The 13776-nt window shown below is 37.3% G+C and overlaps 3 protein-coding genes across 4 annotated transcripts in view; 1 reads left to right on the top strand and 2 right to left on the bottom strand.

The window, feature by feature from the left end:
- The first annotated feature begins 1610 nt into the window (after positions 1 to 1610).
- On the top strand, positions 1611 to 2233 carry Tim10 (translocase of inner membrane 10). The gene has a single exon (XM_090159952.1). It carries the CDS (start codon positions 1759 to 1761, stop codon positions 2047 to 2049), a length of 291 nt encoding a protein of 96 aa, XP_090016078.1. The 5' UTR covers positions 1611 to 1758; the 3' UTR covers positions 2050 to 2233.
- LOC149924468 (pre-miRNA 5'-monophosphate methyltransferase) lies at positions 2177 to 3261 on the bottom strand. Of its 2 annotated transcripts, XM_090159951.1 has the most exons (3): positions 2841 to 3261; positions 2633 to 2773; positions 2177 to 2445 (listed from the first exon to the last, which is right to left on the bottom strand). In XM_090159951.1, exons 1-3 carry the CDS (start codon positions 3024 to 3026, stop codon positions 2401 to 2403), a joined length of 372 nt encoding a protein of 123 aa, XP_090016077.1. In that variant the 5' UTR covers positions 3027 to 3261; the 3' UTR covers positions 2177 to 2400. The 2 variants fall into 2 exon arrangements, with proteins under 2 accessions (XP_090016077.1, XP_090016076.1); XM_090159950.1 differs by having other exon boundaries at positions 2177 to 2773.
- A 3868-nt stretch (positions 3262 to 7129) lies between these two features.
- Positions 7130 to 13776, bottom strand: part of LOC149924467 (sodium-coupled monocarboxylate transporter 1-like) — an 11673-nt gene continuing 5026 nt past the window's right edge. Inside the window, exons 8-13 of the mRNA XM_090160082.1 lie at positions 13246 to 13456; positions 13032 to 13186; positions 12655 to 12911; positions 12260 to 12360; positions 10900 to 10975; positions 7130 to 7313 (exon numbers count right to left, since the gene is read on the bottom strand). Of these exons, the coding sequence (XP_090016208.1) occupies positions 7199 to 7313; positions 10900 to 10975; positions 12260 to 12360; positions 12655 to 12911; positions 13032 to 13186; positions 13246 to 13456 (915 nt within the window). The 3' untranslated portion in view covers positions 7130 to 7198. The remainder of the gene's footprint in view (positions 7314 to 10899; positions 10976 to 12259; positions 12361 to 12654; positions 12912 to 13031; positions 13187 to 13245; positions 13457 to 13776) is intronic.

The raw sequence follows: 13776 nt of genomic DNA, 5'->3' as shown, positions 1-13776 counted from the left end.
TAAAATTACGTAATAAAAAGACTGGATACTTCATGGCTAAAATTTATATATTTATTTACATGGGCGAGCTTTCGGACCGTGGTCCCTTTTAATCCTCGGCTTGAAAAGGGACCACGGTCCGAAAGCTCGCCCATGTAAATAAATATATAAATTTTAGCCATGAAGTATCCAGTCTTTTTATTACGTAATTTTATTTTATTTTAAATTCTAAAGCCATGGCAGGTAAAACCTTTCAAATTTTAAATTATATAAAGCTATGCGTAGCTTTATATGGTCTTTGACAGCCCCCAAAGAAAATACAGCACTAACGTCGCGTAAAACTGGTTTTAACTTCCTTCCCCCCTCCGCCAGAACTACTTTCGATGACGATAAAACCGTCATCGACTGGGAAGTGACGTCAATTACGTCATATCCTTGCAACAAGGTCTCATTATGAAAAAGTTATTTCTGGCACACTTATGATTCGTTTTGGAAACAAGTGGTTCCCATTTTAATAAAATACATTCTATTAAACATGTATTTTTTTAAAATGTGTTTAACAGTTCTAGCGGTCTATTAAAAGGCTGGCGCTATTTCGGGGGGGGGGGGGGCAGGTTTCCCCTTTAGGCGCCGCCGTCGCCGACCTTTTTCAAAGCCGCCGATTATTTTATGCATATCGGCGCGCCGCGCCGCCGCCGAACTAATTATCGTTTCCGCCGCCGCCGTTGGAAATCGGTTCGGCGCTATGTTCTACATGTAGAGCGCGGACACTTGGTTGGAGTTCGTTTACTCGTCCGGATGCAGGAATCCCCCGAACAATTGGGAGCTTCCGCTTTTAAACGTTCGGGCTTCCTGGGGAGAGTATTGCCCCACGTAGAGAAAGTTTATGGGAAAATACCGAAGGTTGCACCTACGGGTCATTCATATTCCTAGGTTCGTCTATAAGTGGGAATCAGCGAAAAAGGGGAACCCAGCCATTATGTTTTTCAAACTAATTTCCGTTTTAGAACATATTTTTGGGAATAATATTTCGAACCTAAATAAACGATAAGAATAAAAGTAACAAAAAATCTTTAAAATAGAGCATTTCTAAATTAAAATATATAGATGGGGGGCCTCTAAATCAGACCGGGCCTGTGTATTAAAAATTCCTGGCGGGGGTACTGGTCGTTCATTTTAGTTGGGTTAATTTAAATGGACATTTTATGCATGAAAATTATTTAAAAACGTAATTAAAGTTGACAGTTATATACGGTTACAGTGATTATTAGAAATGCATACGATAATTTTGTAAAAAAATACGATTATTTGTAGTGGTTGTTAGTACGATAATGCGATGATATCAGGCTGGCAACTCTGCTGTGGATGGCAGTGCTTTTTTCCTAAAGAGCAGACGATATAAATCGTGACTCGTAACTCGTTAGCGGAAATGTATATTTGATGTTTAATTTTCGTGATTAAATTTAGTATAAAATAAATACAGTAATTTTCTATGTCACGGAAAGTAGGAACTATAGCGAAAATAAATTTTGCTTGGTAATTAATAGTAACGTTGAAAATAATCCATAATTTTCTAATCAAGCCCACATGGCTTTTTTTTAGGGTAGTGGCTGTAGCCTTTGGCATATCGGGATTTGTTCTAGCTAAGTTATCTATCGACAAAAATAGATATGAAGCTATGAAAATAAGGGAACGTATGAAGAATTCCAACAAAGGAGAATACGAAAAATCTAGGAAGTTCTAAACGTCTATATTACTTCTTAAAATATACTTTATAAAATGGCCGGAGTTGGTGGTGTTCCTCCTTTAGATCCTTCCAAAATGGAACTTGTAAATGAATTAGAAATTGAAATGATGTCTGATATGTACAATCGAATGACATCGGCTTGTCATCGTAAATGCATAGCTCCAAAGTATCATGATGGAGAATTATCCAAAGGTGAAGCTGTTTGTTTAGATCGCTGTGTGGCAAAATACTTGGATATACACGAGAGAATTGGCAAAAAACTGACTACTATGTCAATGCAAGATGAAGAAGTTATGAAAAAATTGCAAGAACAACCAAAATAAAAAAGTTGTGAGAAATTAGGTTATTTCAAGTAGAATTACTAGAACTAGTGAACATAATGATATAGAAAAATCAATTCAAAAAGTCTTAGTATGTAGCTTAAATTTTTGTGGTTATTTTTTATTTAAAAATAAAAAGCTTGGATTCAAAAGTAACACTGGTTATAACAAAATAATCATTTTAAAGTAAATTGGATTTCAAAAGAAAAAGTTTTCTTCCCCATTTAGTGTTTCCAGATTCATAAAGTAATTCCATATTACAATTATTTTGTAAATATGTGATGATGAAATCAACAATGTCATTTCTTATTGTCAAATGGTCAAGATTATTTAACTCATTTTGTTTTAACTTTCTCATTCTTCGTGCTGCTGAAAGATAACACTTCCAAGGCTGAGGTTCTATGAGAATAAAATTGGAGATCTTGGTCATTTTACCTAAAAACTGTTTCAATCCATCATCTCCGTGATTAAGATGGATCCACATGGTTACCGAAAAACAAAACACGATGCTCAATTTCTCAACACCAAGGAATGACAAACAATTTTCTACTTTTTGGTAGTCATTTGAATCCATAAAATCTATGACTTCGAAGGTGACATTTTTTGGATTTGGAAACTCTGATGCCCGTTGAATTAAAATGTTATCCAAGTCAATGCCTAAAATGTTGATATTTATATTATCGGGTTTATTTTCGCACAAGTGATTATAAACAGCACGGGTTAGATCCTAATTTGAAAAAATTGCTATTATGAACATTCCAAAACCTTGATAAAGGTGATAATAAAAGACTTACGCCTGTGTTACAACCAATGTCCAAACAGTTTACATCACAGCTTGTTTTGTATGCTGAAATTTTATTAATTAAATTTGGAGGAAAAACGCTTAATCTTTCTGTAGGAGGATGAAACTGATAATAATTTATAAAATTTCCATATTTTGCGGAACCAGGGTCTTTAGTTTCATCTGATGCTTTGGACATTTATAACCAAAGTTCAATAGCCAGAAAGTTATACAAAAGGGTTATACCTTTAATTTAATTAAAACAACTAGCGACGTAAAAACCCTGGTATTCGTGGCCAAGGAGAATTGGCTTGAAGCCTTCACACTAGGGGGAATTAAAGAAATTAAACACAAAAATAATCAAATAAAAAGAGCACAAAATAACAAATGGTCCCAAAAATTTAAAAGTCATGTGAGTATAGTCTTTTTTCTCAAATAACACAGATGACGGAAGCTGCGGAAATCATAAGCACGTAATTATTACTGGTAGTTTATCGATAGATGGCGATATTAAGTGTAATCACGTAGGGTTCATTCATAAAGCATGGGCGAAAAGGAGGGGACAGTTCAGTATGAAAATATACCAATTTTGTTTTGAAATGGTCCTTCTGCAACTTTAATGGACAATAATGTATATTTAATGAAACCTAGATAAGTAGCGCCTAAAACAGACGCTATTAGTTTTTCATCATAATGATACTTGCATTTTAATATAATTTTTGCATGATTTGCTTATATTTTGATAAGTTTGAAAAAACGTTCTTATGACTTTTTAGTTTTTCTGCAGCAGATGCTAGATCATATAGGCTACCTCGGAGAAGCTAACGCCAATGATCTAGCGTCTGCAACAGATAAATTAAAAAGTCAAAAGAACATTTTTTTCTTAAAGGGAATATAACCTAAAAAACAATCTTTATGGAAGAACCCTTAAATTTTTCAAATTTCCCAGTACAGGGGCGCCTAACATTTTTAAAGAAAAAGCAAGAGCGGCCAGAGCTGCAAACGTTGGTGTTCCACACCACGGACTTTACTATAAGGGGACGGTTTTGGGCTGTAGCTTCCCCAATGCTTTTCGCCCGGTTCTATGATTGTCTGTTTGTCGGGAGGGTCTCAAAAAAGGAGAAAAACACTTTTTTAGATCTTCAAGGTCAGTTCGATGAAAAATTAAATGGTAACCAGTTAGTTCACGTTTAGGAGAAAACGAATATATTAATTTTGTTAGTATATTTTAAAAATTTATGTTTTGTTAATTTAGACGAGGTAGAGCAAGTGTTATTTTACTCGCTTTTAGAATTAATTAGTAGATCAAATATGGTTAAAAAAACAGTGTATGTATTCTTTATGCTGTAATAAGGACAATTCAATTAAGCCTACGTCAAATTCTAGTAGTGAAATTCGATATTTTCCATATGACGGAACGACCTTGAATAAACTATTTTGAGGTACTGCTAACTCTTTTCCACCCCGCTGAGTTGGCCGCAAACGGAATGTGGTCTGACTACAGAAATAGATTGATAAACCGTCCCCTTATAGTAAAGTCCGTGTCCACACCAAATACCTGAGGTTATATTCCCTTTTAATATACGCAAACGATTCAAAATTTATACAGGGTGTTTCAAATGGTTATGCACAAATTTTAAGGAGTTGTAGGGGGTGAGTTGAGAAGTATGCCCGTTTTTCCCCATTTTACTACGATGAGTTAAAAGAGCGCCAGAGAGCTTCAAAGTGTGGCCCATGGAAGTAGGTAGCAACAAGCGCAAACCCAAGCAGCAGGGAAATGCGAACATTAAGGTTTGGGTTCGTGTGATAGGTAAAAAAGGACTTATTAAAGGGAATAGAACCTCCAACGCGTTCTTTATGGAAGACCCCATCAATTTCCATTTTTCCCTTCACAATCAGCGATTATCAGCGCCGCAGGTGTGGAAAGCCATGGGAGGCAGCGGACAATATTGGAACCCTCGGAGGGCGACAGAAATATCAGAGGTTATATTCCCTTTAAACAAACCGAGGTAACCAGCGTTAAAAAGTAAACTTAAACAGTATTTAAAGTCCCTGCTGCTTAGTATCGCGCTTGTTTCAGCCTACTTCCAGGGGCTAGTAGGCCACACTTTGAAGCAATCTGGCGCTCTGTTGACTCACCCCCTTAACATTTTGGCATAACCTTTTGAAACACCCTGTATTTTTATTCAAGTATCATTATTTATAAAGTCAAATTTACGAATAACGATAACGAGAATAGCGTCGCGAATACATTATTTAGAAAATAAAATTTTGGCACGGTTACTGTTACTTTTAATAAAATGCTAAAATTACCCTTAACAACTAAAACGAACAATTTACCAAAGCTGAATTATTCAAACTACGTTTTAGGAATTCAATTTTATTGAAACTGATCTGGATCTATAGGCTTCAAGCGTAGTTTAAATTTTGGTCATAAGTGTCGCCGCCTAATGAACGATTTTTACATTGAACATATGAAGTAATAGAAAAATAATTATTAAAGCAAGTGTCGCCTCGACGTGAAGTAGCTCTTTTTTCAACAGATGCCGCCAGCGTCGAAATCCAAACAAGATGCTTACGCTACATTTCGACCCAATAGGCGGGACGTAAAAATACCAGTCGCGTTGATTGGCTCGTTATGTATCAATAATTTAACTCATGGACAGTAAATTAAGAGGACAGGTTTTCGATACCCTTCCACAGTGCATTTTATTTCTCCCCGCGTATCAATCAGCTCGAGAGACTCCGAGGGAGTCTTGCAAGGTCGTTTGTACCACGTGATCTTAAAATTTCAAAATGGCAATCTAATGCGGTTGATATTGTTACGTAATTTTGGTTTTTTAATTCAATAAAAACTATCAACTGATATTTAGTATATCATATTTAATCTATTAAAACGTGAAAAAATACCTTTTGGCGTAAAAATGTACTTCGTGTTTATCTTTTTTCTTTTTTCGAACAGTATCGTCCACTCTTAGCGATACTTGTTTTTTTTTTTTTTCAAATAACCTTGGCCGACTCCCTTAGTGTGATTGGTTTACGGGGGCTAAAAACCAGGCTTTTTACCGATCCTCTAAAATCTACTATCCATGTTTAAATTATATTAATTTTTACCAATATATTTTAAATGGTATTTATAATTCAGGTTAAAATTCCACTAAGTAGCGTATAAGTTGTCAAATTATAATAATTATAAATCGAACTCCTGCTATTTTGAATTTTAGCTTCCTTTGCCGTTAATAGATGGCACCGCACTCCCCAGTAAAGTCGTTATTTAGAAGAATCGTCTTTATTCATCTCTAATAAAAAGGGCCTTATCATTACACAGGTGGCAATGATAGGGGCCGACAGTTGCTTTAAGTCCATTTTATGTAAAAACCATAAAATTCTTATTTCGAATTTCTTTCAAAAGTAACGTATCTCGGCTTGGCACTCAGGTAGCGATTGTAATAATTAGCTACGCTAATATAAGAGGCTAGGAGGTTGGTGAAAAGCCCTTCGTGCCACGCGAGCCAACAGCTCCCTAAACTAACTATTACCATAAGCTATTACCAAAGAGTATAAAAACTATGTAACCTAGAGATATAATGACGGTCGAAAGCAGTAAAGGAAGTTGTAGCAACCGGGGGGAAGGCACTCAGTGAATTTGCACTTCAAATTTCGGTACCGCAGCGCCACTACGGCAGTTTTTAGTACAATAAATAATAATACCGGAGAAAAATGGCAGTTACGGTGTTGCGGAGGTGCTAAATTTGGCATTTTGGATATTTAATTGTCTAATATCTGTCAATTCAAAAAAGTGACAGTAATTGGTTACTGTTTCGTGATTTTTTTAGTAAGAATTTGTGGATTCGTTGTTTCGGTGTTTATTTTCAAAAAGTGAAGAATAAGGCGTTTGTTCTCTACCGTTGCCAAGTCCTAAAGGTAGCCAAGTCCTTAAGGAATTTTCAAGAATGTTGAACTAAATCAAAATGATTGCCACTTAAAACTGCCGTAGTGGCGCTGCGGTACCGAAATTTGAAGTACAAATTCACTGAGTGCCTTCCCCCCCCCCCGGTTGCTACAACTTCCTTTACTGCTTTCGACCGTCATTATATCTCTAGGTTACGTAGTTTTTATACTCTTTGCTATTACCGTTAACCTCTTTCGCGTACGCTCTTCTCATTTGAAAGATGGCGACAGTGAGATTTCATACTTCCCCTCCGCAAGGGGTTATTATAAATCTTCTGATAACATGTGGAAAACAATTGAAATTGGAAATAGGTGTAAAATGCCTATTTTTTGCATTTATTATAACAGAAATAAAAACAACTATAAAATTTAAACAGTGAGTAAAATTAACGCATTTCTCCATAAACTGACATTGTCTGCTCAGGATAAACTATCACCGTTGTCATCTTTTAGCTTTTCGTCTTCGCTTTTGGAAGATGAGCTGACATCGTACAGTGGCGTACAAGTAGACACTCTTTCAAAAGATCCAATCACACTGCAAATAGGCGTTAATTTAATAATTAATTATGTAAATAGAAGGTCCATTCCAAAAGTTGGTGCCCTAACAGTCCCTAAAGGGAATATAACCCGCAAAGCAATCTTTATGGAAGACCATTCAATTTTTCTAATTTCCCTGTACAGTGGCGCAAAACATATTTAAAGCCAGAGCTGCAAACGTTGGTGTTCCACATCAAATACCCGAGGTTATATTCCCTAAAATATCTTTAAAAGACCCAGTTCCCCTACGTCATAACGTCGACTGTTTTGTCATCTGATCTACCACTTTCCCACCTTAAAGGGAGTATGAACTTAATGGCTTGATGACTTAGACGCTCCCACCGATTGCAGTGCCGGATTACCGAACACGCTAAGTAAGCTGCAGCTTTGGGCCTCATACTGGAAGGGGCCTTAAAGTTTCCAAAGGCCCAAAGCGTTAAAATAACGCAATTGACTGTACTAAGAATTTGCCAAACAACAAGCTTGTTGTCCAACTTTCCTTGACTCCATTAAAATTAATCTTGCAATTCGAGGCAACTATCTCCCACAATGGATCTTTCAAACGTAGCTCAATTGACCGTTATTGTCGCCATATAGACTCTTAAACGCGCCTCCCCAATCGACCGCCATTACCTTACAGTCTACGGGGAGGGTGATGAAAAAACCGGTTTTGGGGGGATGAAATTTATGCGGAAGAGCCGTAGAGCTCTTGCTCGTCGCCGTCGGTTGCCTGTACGATAATGGCGGCGCCGCCCAGTAAACGTTTCTAAAAAGAGTGTTACACTCTTTTTAATAGCAAGAACGTATATATGTATAAGAAAATTTAACAAAAGGCATGATGCAATCGGTTTCAGAATAACTCCGCCCTAAAATCCGCGTGCAGCGCGCGCTTGAACTAGAAACGGTTTTACCTTTAGCACCAGGCGCCAATTTGATCGTTCAACGTTCTTATCAGGGGCGTAGGAACTAGAATTTTGCTGGGAGGGGCAACTAATGTTATTGCCCCCTTCAACATTTTGGTCAGTTGAAAACTTCAAAAGGCTAAAATTTTCCATTTTAAAAGCAAATAAAGCTTATAGAACCTCAACTGTGTTTAAATTTAAGTCATTTCCCGCCAATTTGCATAGTAGTAAAAAGTTCACATGCATTCGGAGAAGCTACACTCCATTAAAAATTCAAAACCATTCTCCAGACCCCATTTCGTTTCCCTGTGCCCCCTCCAACTTCTAGTACGTTCCTACGCCCCTGGTTCTTATACATATATACGTTTTTGGTAATAGTAATCAGCTAGGCTAATACCCAAGGAACCATCTTGGGGCTTAAGTCATCAAGCGACTTTTAAAGCCATTAATGCAGGTGGCCGGGTTACAATGGGTAGGAGGGTGGCGGCAAGCCCTTCATGCCACGCGAGCCAACAGCTCCCTACACTAACTATTACCATTAACCTCAACAAGTTTTAATAGAAGGGTAAACCGAAGAGCTCGGGGAAAACCACTTAAACAAGTGGGGAGAGAACTTGCAAACTCAGCGCTGTAGGAGGGGGTCCGAGTTTTCACCTAGTGCCCCAAGCTGGGATCAAACCCGGCTCCTCTGGCTGCGAGGCGAAAGTGTTAACCACTCCGCCACCCCACTACTGAGCCGTTTCTAACGTTTCTGAAGCTAGAAGGTCATAGGGGTGAAACCATGGCCAACCAAGTCATTGAGTTACTTTATTTGAGTACCTCAGTAATGTTTGTCAGATGGACTTTAGTAAATGTTGAGGGCAGTCCATCGACAAATGCATCCAACAATGCCGAGAAGTATACAGGGATGCAGAAAGGAATCTGTGATTTAAATAAATACTCTACTTATATTTTACGCGCTAGTCACTCATTGAATCTAGTTGGAGGGTTGATTATATACAGTTTAAATGTTTTTGGGATTATACAATAATTTATTTTCTGCTTTAACGAAACGTTGTTTGGGAAGCTCATTCGAAGTCAACGTCAGCACTTGGATAAATAATAGTAGTTCCTACCTCGATATATCACTTTCTAGTTCCGCGTACATTTGCTAAGTATTTGTTACGGGTTTTGCATTGTAGAAGGCTCCGAGTTACGGGAGTTTCGGAAATTCTCCGCTAACTCCGCCCAAGCGGCGCTGCAGTTGCCAAAGCCATTTGATGGTCAGGTTTTTTTCCAAGTGATATATCCATGCAGGTAGGAACTACTATTATTAATCCAAGGTCAGCCGGATGAAGTCTATAGGACATTTTTATTTAATGTCTACAAAAAATACACGATGATAACGAGGAAAAAGGGGGTGCGAGGAGAGTTGCGAAAGCCTATTTTTCATAAATTATGAAATTTAAAATTTATTTTTATGCTTATATTCTGGGATCGTGTTTTAGACAAATTTCGAAAAACGAGTTAAGTGATTCCACACCCAAAAATTTCGCTAAGTACACGCGCCAAGCTACTCTTTTCAGTTTTGTCGTTTCTAAAGGACATGAGAGAATGATTTGACGAAATGGAAGTTAAAGAGGAGCAAAACTACCTCTAAAAGAAAAATAACGAAAAAAGGGTTTTTCGGCGATAGTATAACTCCAACCGCAAATGAGAATAGCTGAATTACTATAGTGTTTAGTAAATTTAATCCAGAAGGGTTCAAGCGACTGGTGGAAACCTCATTCGCGATAAAATACAAACTGCTTTCTCAGGATCCATTCTAAAACGTTTGTTTTTGTGTATGATAAATACAAATTGCTCAGCATAGAATCAGAAGAAACTGAGATCTTTGTCATTTGATGATTTTGCTATTAAAAAAATAACCAAAAGACTTTCAAATATAAAATTATGTATAATTTGTAATGGTAAAATAATATATTAATAAATATTTTTCGTTAAGTTAGTGGAGCCTCGAATTACTATCAAGGTTAGGGTCTCAACGGCCGTTAAAGCAAGTGTCGGCTCGACGTGAATTAGCTCTATTTCCAACAGCGTCGAAATCCAAACAAGATGCTTACGTTACATTTCGACCCAAAAGGCGGAACGTAAAAGTACCCCTCGCGTTGATTGGCTCGTTTGTAAATTTGACAATAACTTAAATTATAGTTTTTTTACAATATATTTTAAATGGGATATAATTTAGGTTTAAGTCCACTCTGTAGAGTATAAGTTGTCTAATTACAATAATTATAAATGGTTATCTGACGACGTTATCGTTTCGCTATTTTGAATTTTAGCTTCCTTTGCCATTAATAGATGGCACCACGCTCTCCAGTAAAGTCGTTTTTTCGAAGAATCGTCTAAATTCATGGCCATCTCTAATAATAAGGGCCTTATCATTATACAGGTGGCAATGATAGAGCCGACAGTTGCTTTAATCCGGCCCTAGCGATTGGCGCTAATTACGCTAAAACAAGTCGTAGCTCCTTTTAGCAGACGTTTTTTGGATTTAGTTTGGACTCCTTTAAGGGAAAATGACTGAACAGCCGACGTTATGACGTAGGGGAAGCCAGTTTTTCCAGGATAGGGGAAAGGGAATTTCCAACCACTGACTTCTGGAATCAACCGGTATTAATAGACTAATGCTAATAATCTTACATTTTTTCTGCGTGCGTTTTGATCCAGTCGCTTAGCAGTCTTGGGTCTATCTCGTTAGGTTTAGTTGTTTTTAAATCTTGATTATAAATAAAAAGGATTAGTGATAGTTTTGTAAGTTTTAAATAAGCTTACAACTTTAGATAAAATTTAATATAAATTTTCGCGTTAATAAATATTTCCCTATACATGTGGAGAGCACGCTAGAGAACACGTTAATTTTAAGTTCAGATAAATTTAATACCGTTTATTTGGTACCTGAGTAGATTGCAACAAACACACCCGTTGTTGCTCCTAGTTGAAAGCCAAAGCCTGAATATTTAAAAATTTCAAATTCTAATCATACTGAAATCCAGAGCTAAGCTATTTTAAAATTCCATCATGCTCCAAGCCCGAGCTAAAATATTTTAAAATTAATTTCATTATGCTCAAAGCCATCGCCAGAATATTTTCAAATTTCTAATTTTCATCATACTTAAAAGTTATAACCCATTTTTTTTAAAATTGCAAATTTTCATCATGCTCAAAGCCAGAGCCCATTATTTTTTTAATTTAAAATAATCATCATGTTCAAAGCCTGAGAAAAATATTTTAAAATTGAAAATTTTCATCATGCTCAAAGCCAGAGCCAAATATTAAAAAAATAATTTTAATCATGCTGAAAACTAAAGCCATAATATTCTAAAATTTAAAAATTTCATCGTTTTCAAAGCCAGAGCCAAAATATTTAGAAATGACAAATTTTCATCATGCTCAAAGCCAGAGCTAGAATTTCTTTAAATTTATTATTTTCATTATCCTGAAAGTCAGAGCCTGAGTTTTTTTTTAATTTAAAATTTACACCATGCAGAAAGTCAGAACCAGAATATTTCAAAATTTCAATAGCAGGCTCTCTGGAAGTTTTTTTAATTTCCTCGGGGAAATATTACAAAATATAGAAACGTTTTTATTTGAAATTTTTTTATAAAATGGCCTTCGAAATATCGCTGTTAAAACAAAATGTTTCTCGTTACAAAATGTTTATCCTTGGGAAATCGGCCAGGTACGCTCACTAACAAGACGAAAATTGTACTTAAAAAACTGCACGAGTCAATTTTACGATGCCCTTTTGACCGGTTTAGAAATAAATGACAATCTTATCTGGACAATTTCTAAGGAATTATGAGTTTTTTGCGCCCCGAAAGACGATCGAGTCCATATCCACAAAATTTCAAAGATATCTGGAGTAACTTAACACGCTTTGAACAGTTTTTTAACGCAGATACGAGATGTGACAATAAACGTGTCTACAAGATACGCGGGACACTGACCCGATAGCCTTGAAATGGATTACATTCGCGTTCGAGTGCAGAGTGACACTTACTTATAATTCGACTAGTAATGTAGCCCATCAACAGAGTTAAGACGAAGCCAATAGGACCTTGCCACATGAACGATATGCTGAAGAACGGGAAGACATCGCTTCTAATGGGGAAAAAGTACTTGGAATGTCTAAGTTAAGAGCAACAAACGCAGCACCCCACACAAGGAGAACGCAACCCGTCAAAAGTCGTGTATTTTCTTGGGTACAGTTTTCATTGGCTAGACGCTTTAGCGCCTGTTGCCGTCGGAAGGGGAAAATTCGGAAATTGTCTTCCCCCCCGCCCGTAAAACGTCCAATGAAATTTGTACACAACACTGTATTAGCGTGTTTAAAGGCTAGCTACGTTCCCCTTGTGTTTGTTACTCCTAGGTGTAAGAATCTATGGTTGTACTTACTTCTCAATTGGCGAGTTGTCCGTAAATTCGACTTCGGTTTCGTTGAATTGACCAATTCCGAAAGATGGAGATGGCGTCGAGACATTCATCGTTACATTTAACGTACTCGCGTTAATTTGCCAGTCCGTCACGTTAGCGACCGCTGGACATCCACGGTCAGTCAGGGGAAGGGTCGTGAACCGCGTCTTATGTAGCGTACTGCCGACGCTCAACCACAAATTGAAGGACAGACCAAAAATGAGGCCTAATAAGACGCCCTGCAATTCGCGTCAAGGGTAAAGAACATTAACCTTGATATTGAAACCGTAAACTATCAAAGAATATAAATAACGCGACTAAGACGTTTAACTGAATGAATGTTTAATTTATCTACGTACCCTTTTGTTGGCGGTACGAGTGAAAACACCCAAAAATATCACGGCCAAGAGAGGCCCTCCAGTGGCCCCTGTGATTTGAATACCGGCTTTGATAACTCCACCCATGAAAGGGACCAAAAAAGCCAAAATGATGCAGATAAACCCGTAAAGACAGGCTGCATTGAGAAGGCTGTTACTTTGGTTTGTCGTATACGCGTAAAATGGGTCGCCTTACTCAGAAATTTGCAGAGAATCAAACTTTTGTTGTCAGACAGAATTTTCCCGTGTTTTTTCAAGGTCGGTCGAATAAAGTCCTCCATGGTCAAGGTCGCGAACGAGTTGATGTACGACGAGAAAGTACTCAAGGAACCGCTGAAGATTCCGGCCAAAGCCAAGCCTTTCAAACCGGGTTGCTCCAAAATTAGAGCCATGCCATAGATCAGAATCTAAAATTGTACGATTTTTATAGTCGATTTTTGATTAAATTGAGAAAAAGCACTTTTAGGTACAAAAATAAATTATCAGCTAGGATACTACCCAAGGCAACAACTTAGGCCTAAGTCATCAAGCGACTTTTAAAGCCATTTATTCAGGTTCCCGGGTGACGATGCGAAGAATGGTGATGACAAACCCTTCAAGCCACGTGAGCCAACAGCTCGCTACACTAACTATTACCGTTAACCTCAACAAATTTTTGGGATAAAAACCCCTTTAACCTGTGGGGTATAGAGAACTTGCAAACTGTACTTGAAAGGAGCTGTTCCGA

The sequence above is a fragment of the Leiobunum rupestre genome, chromosome 10 (assembly GCF_980474605.1).
Source record: "Leiobunum rupestre chromosome 10, qqLeiRupe1.1.hap1, whole genome shotgun sequence".
NCBI lineage: Eukaryota > Metazoa > Arthropoda > Arachnida > Opiliones > Sclerosomatidae > Leiobunum > Leiobunum rupestre.
The sequence above is the reverse complement of the archived record's forward strand: the minus strand, read 5'-3'. Positions and strand labels throughout refer to the sequence as shown.

Bases quoted from the DNA above. Each gene is read 5' to 3' on its own strand.
- Tim10 (XM_090159952.1), top strand. From the start codon at position 1,759: ATGGCCGGAGTTGGTGGTGTTCCTCCTTTAGATCCTTCCAAAATGGAA.
- LOC149924468 (XM_090159950.1), bottom strand. From the start codon at position 3,026: ATGTCCAAAGCATCAGATGAAACTAAAGACCCTGGTTCCGCAAAATAT. The intron at 2,774-2,840 runs GTAAGTCTTTTA...TTTTCAAATTAG, and splicing joins ACATTGGTTGTAACACAGGC to GATCTAACCCGTGCTGTTTA.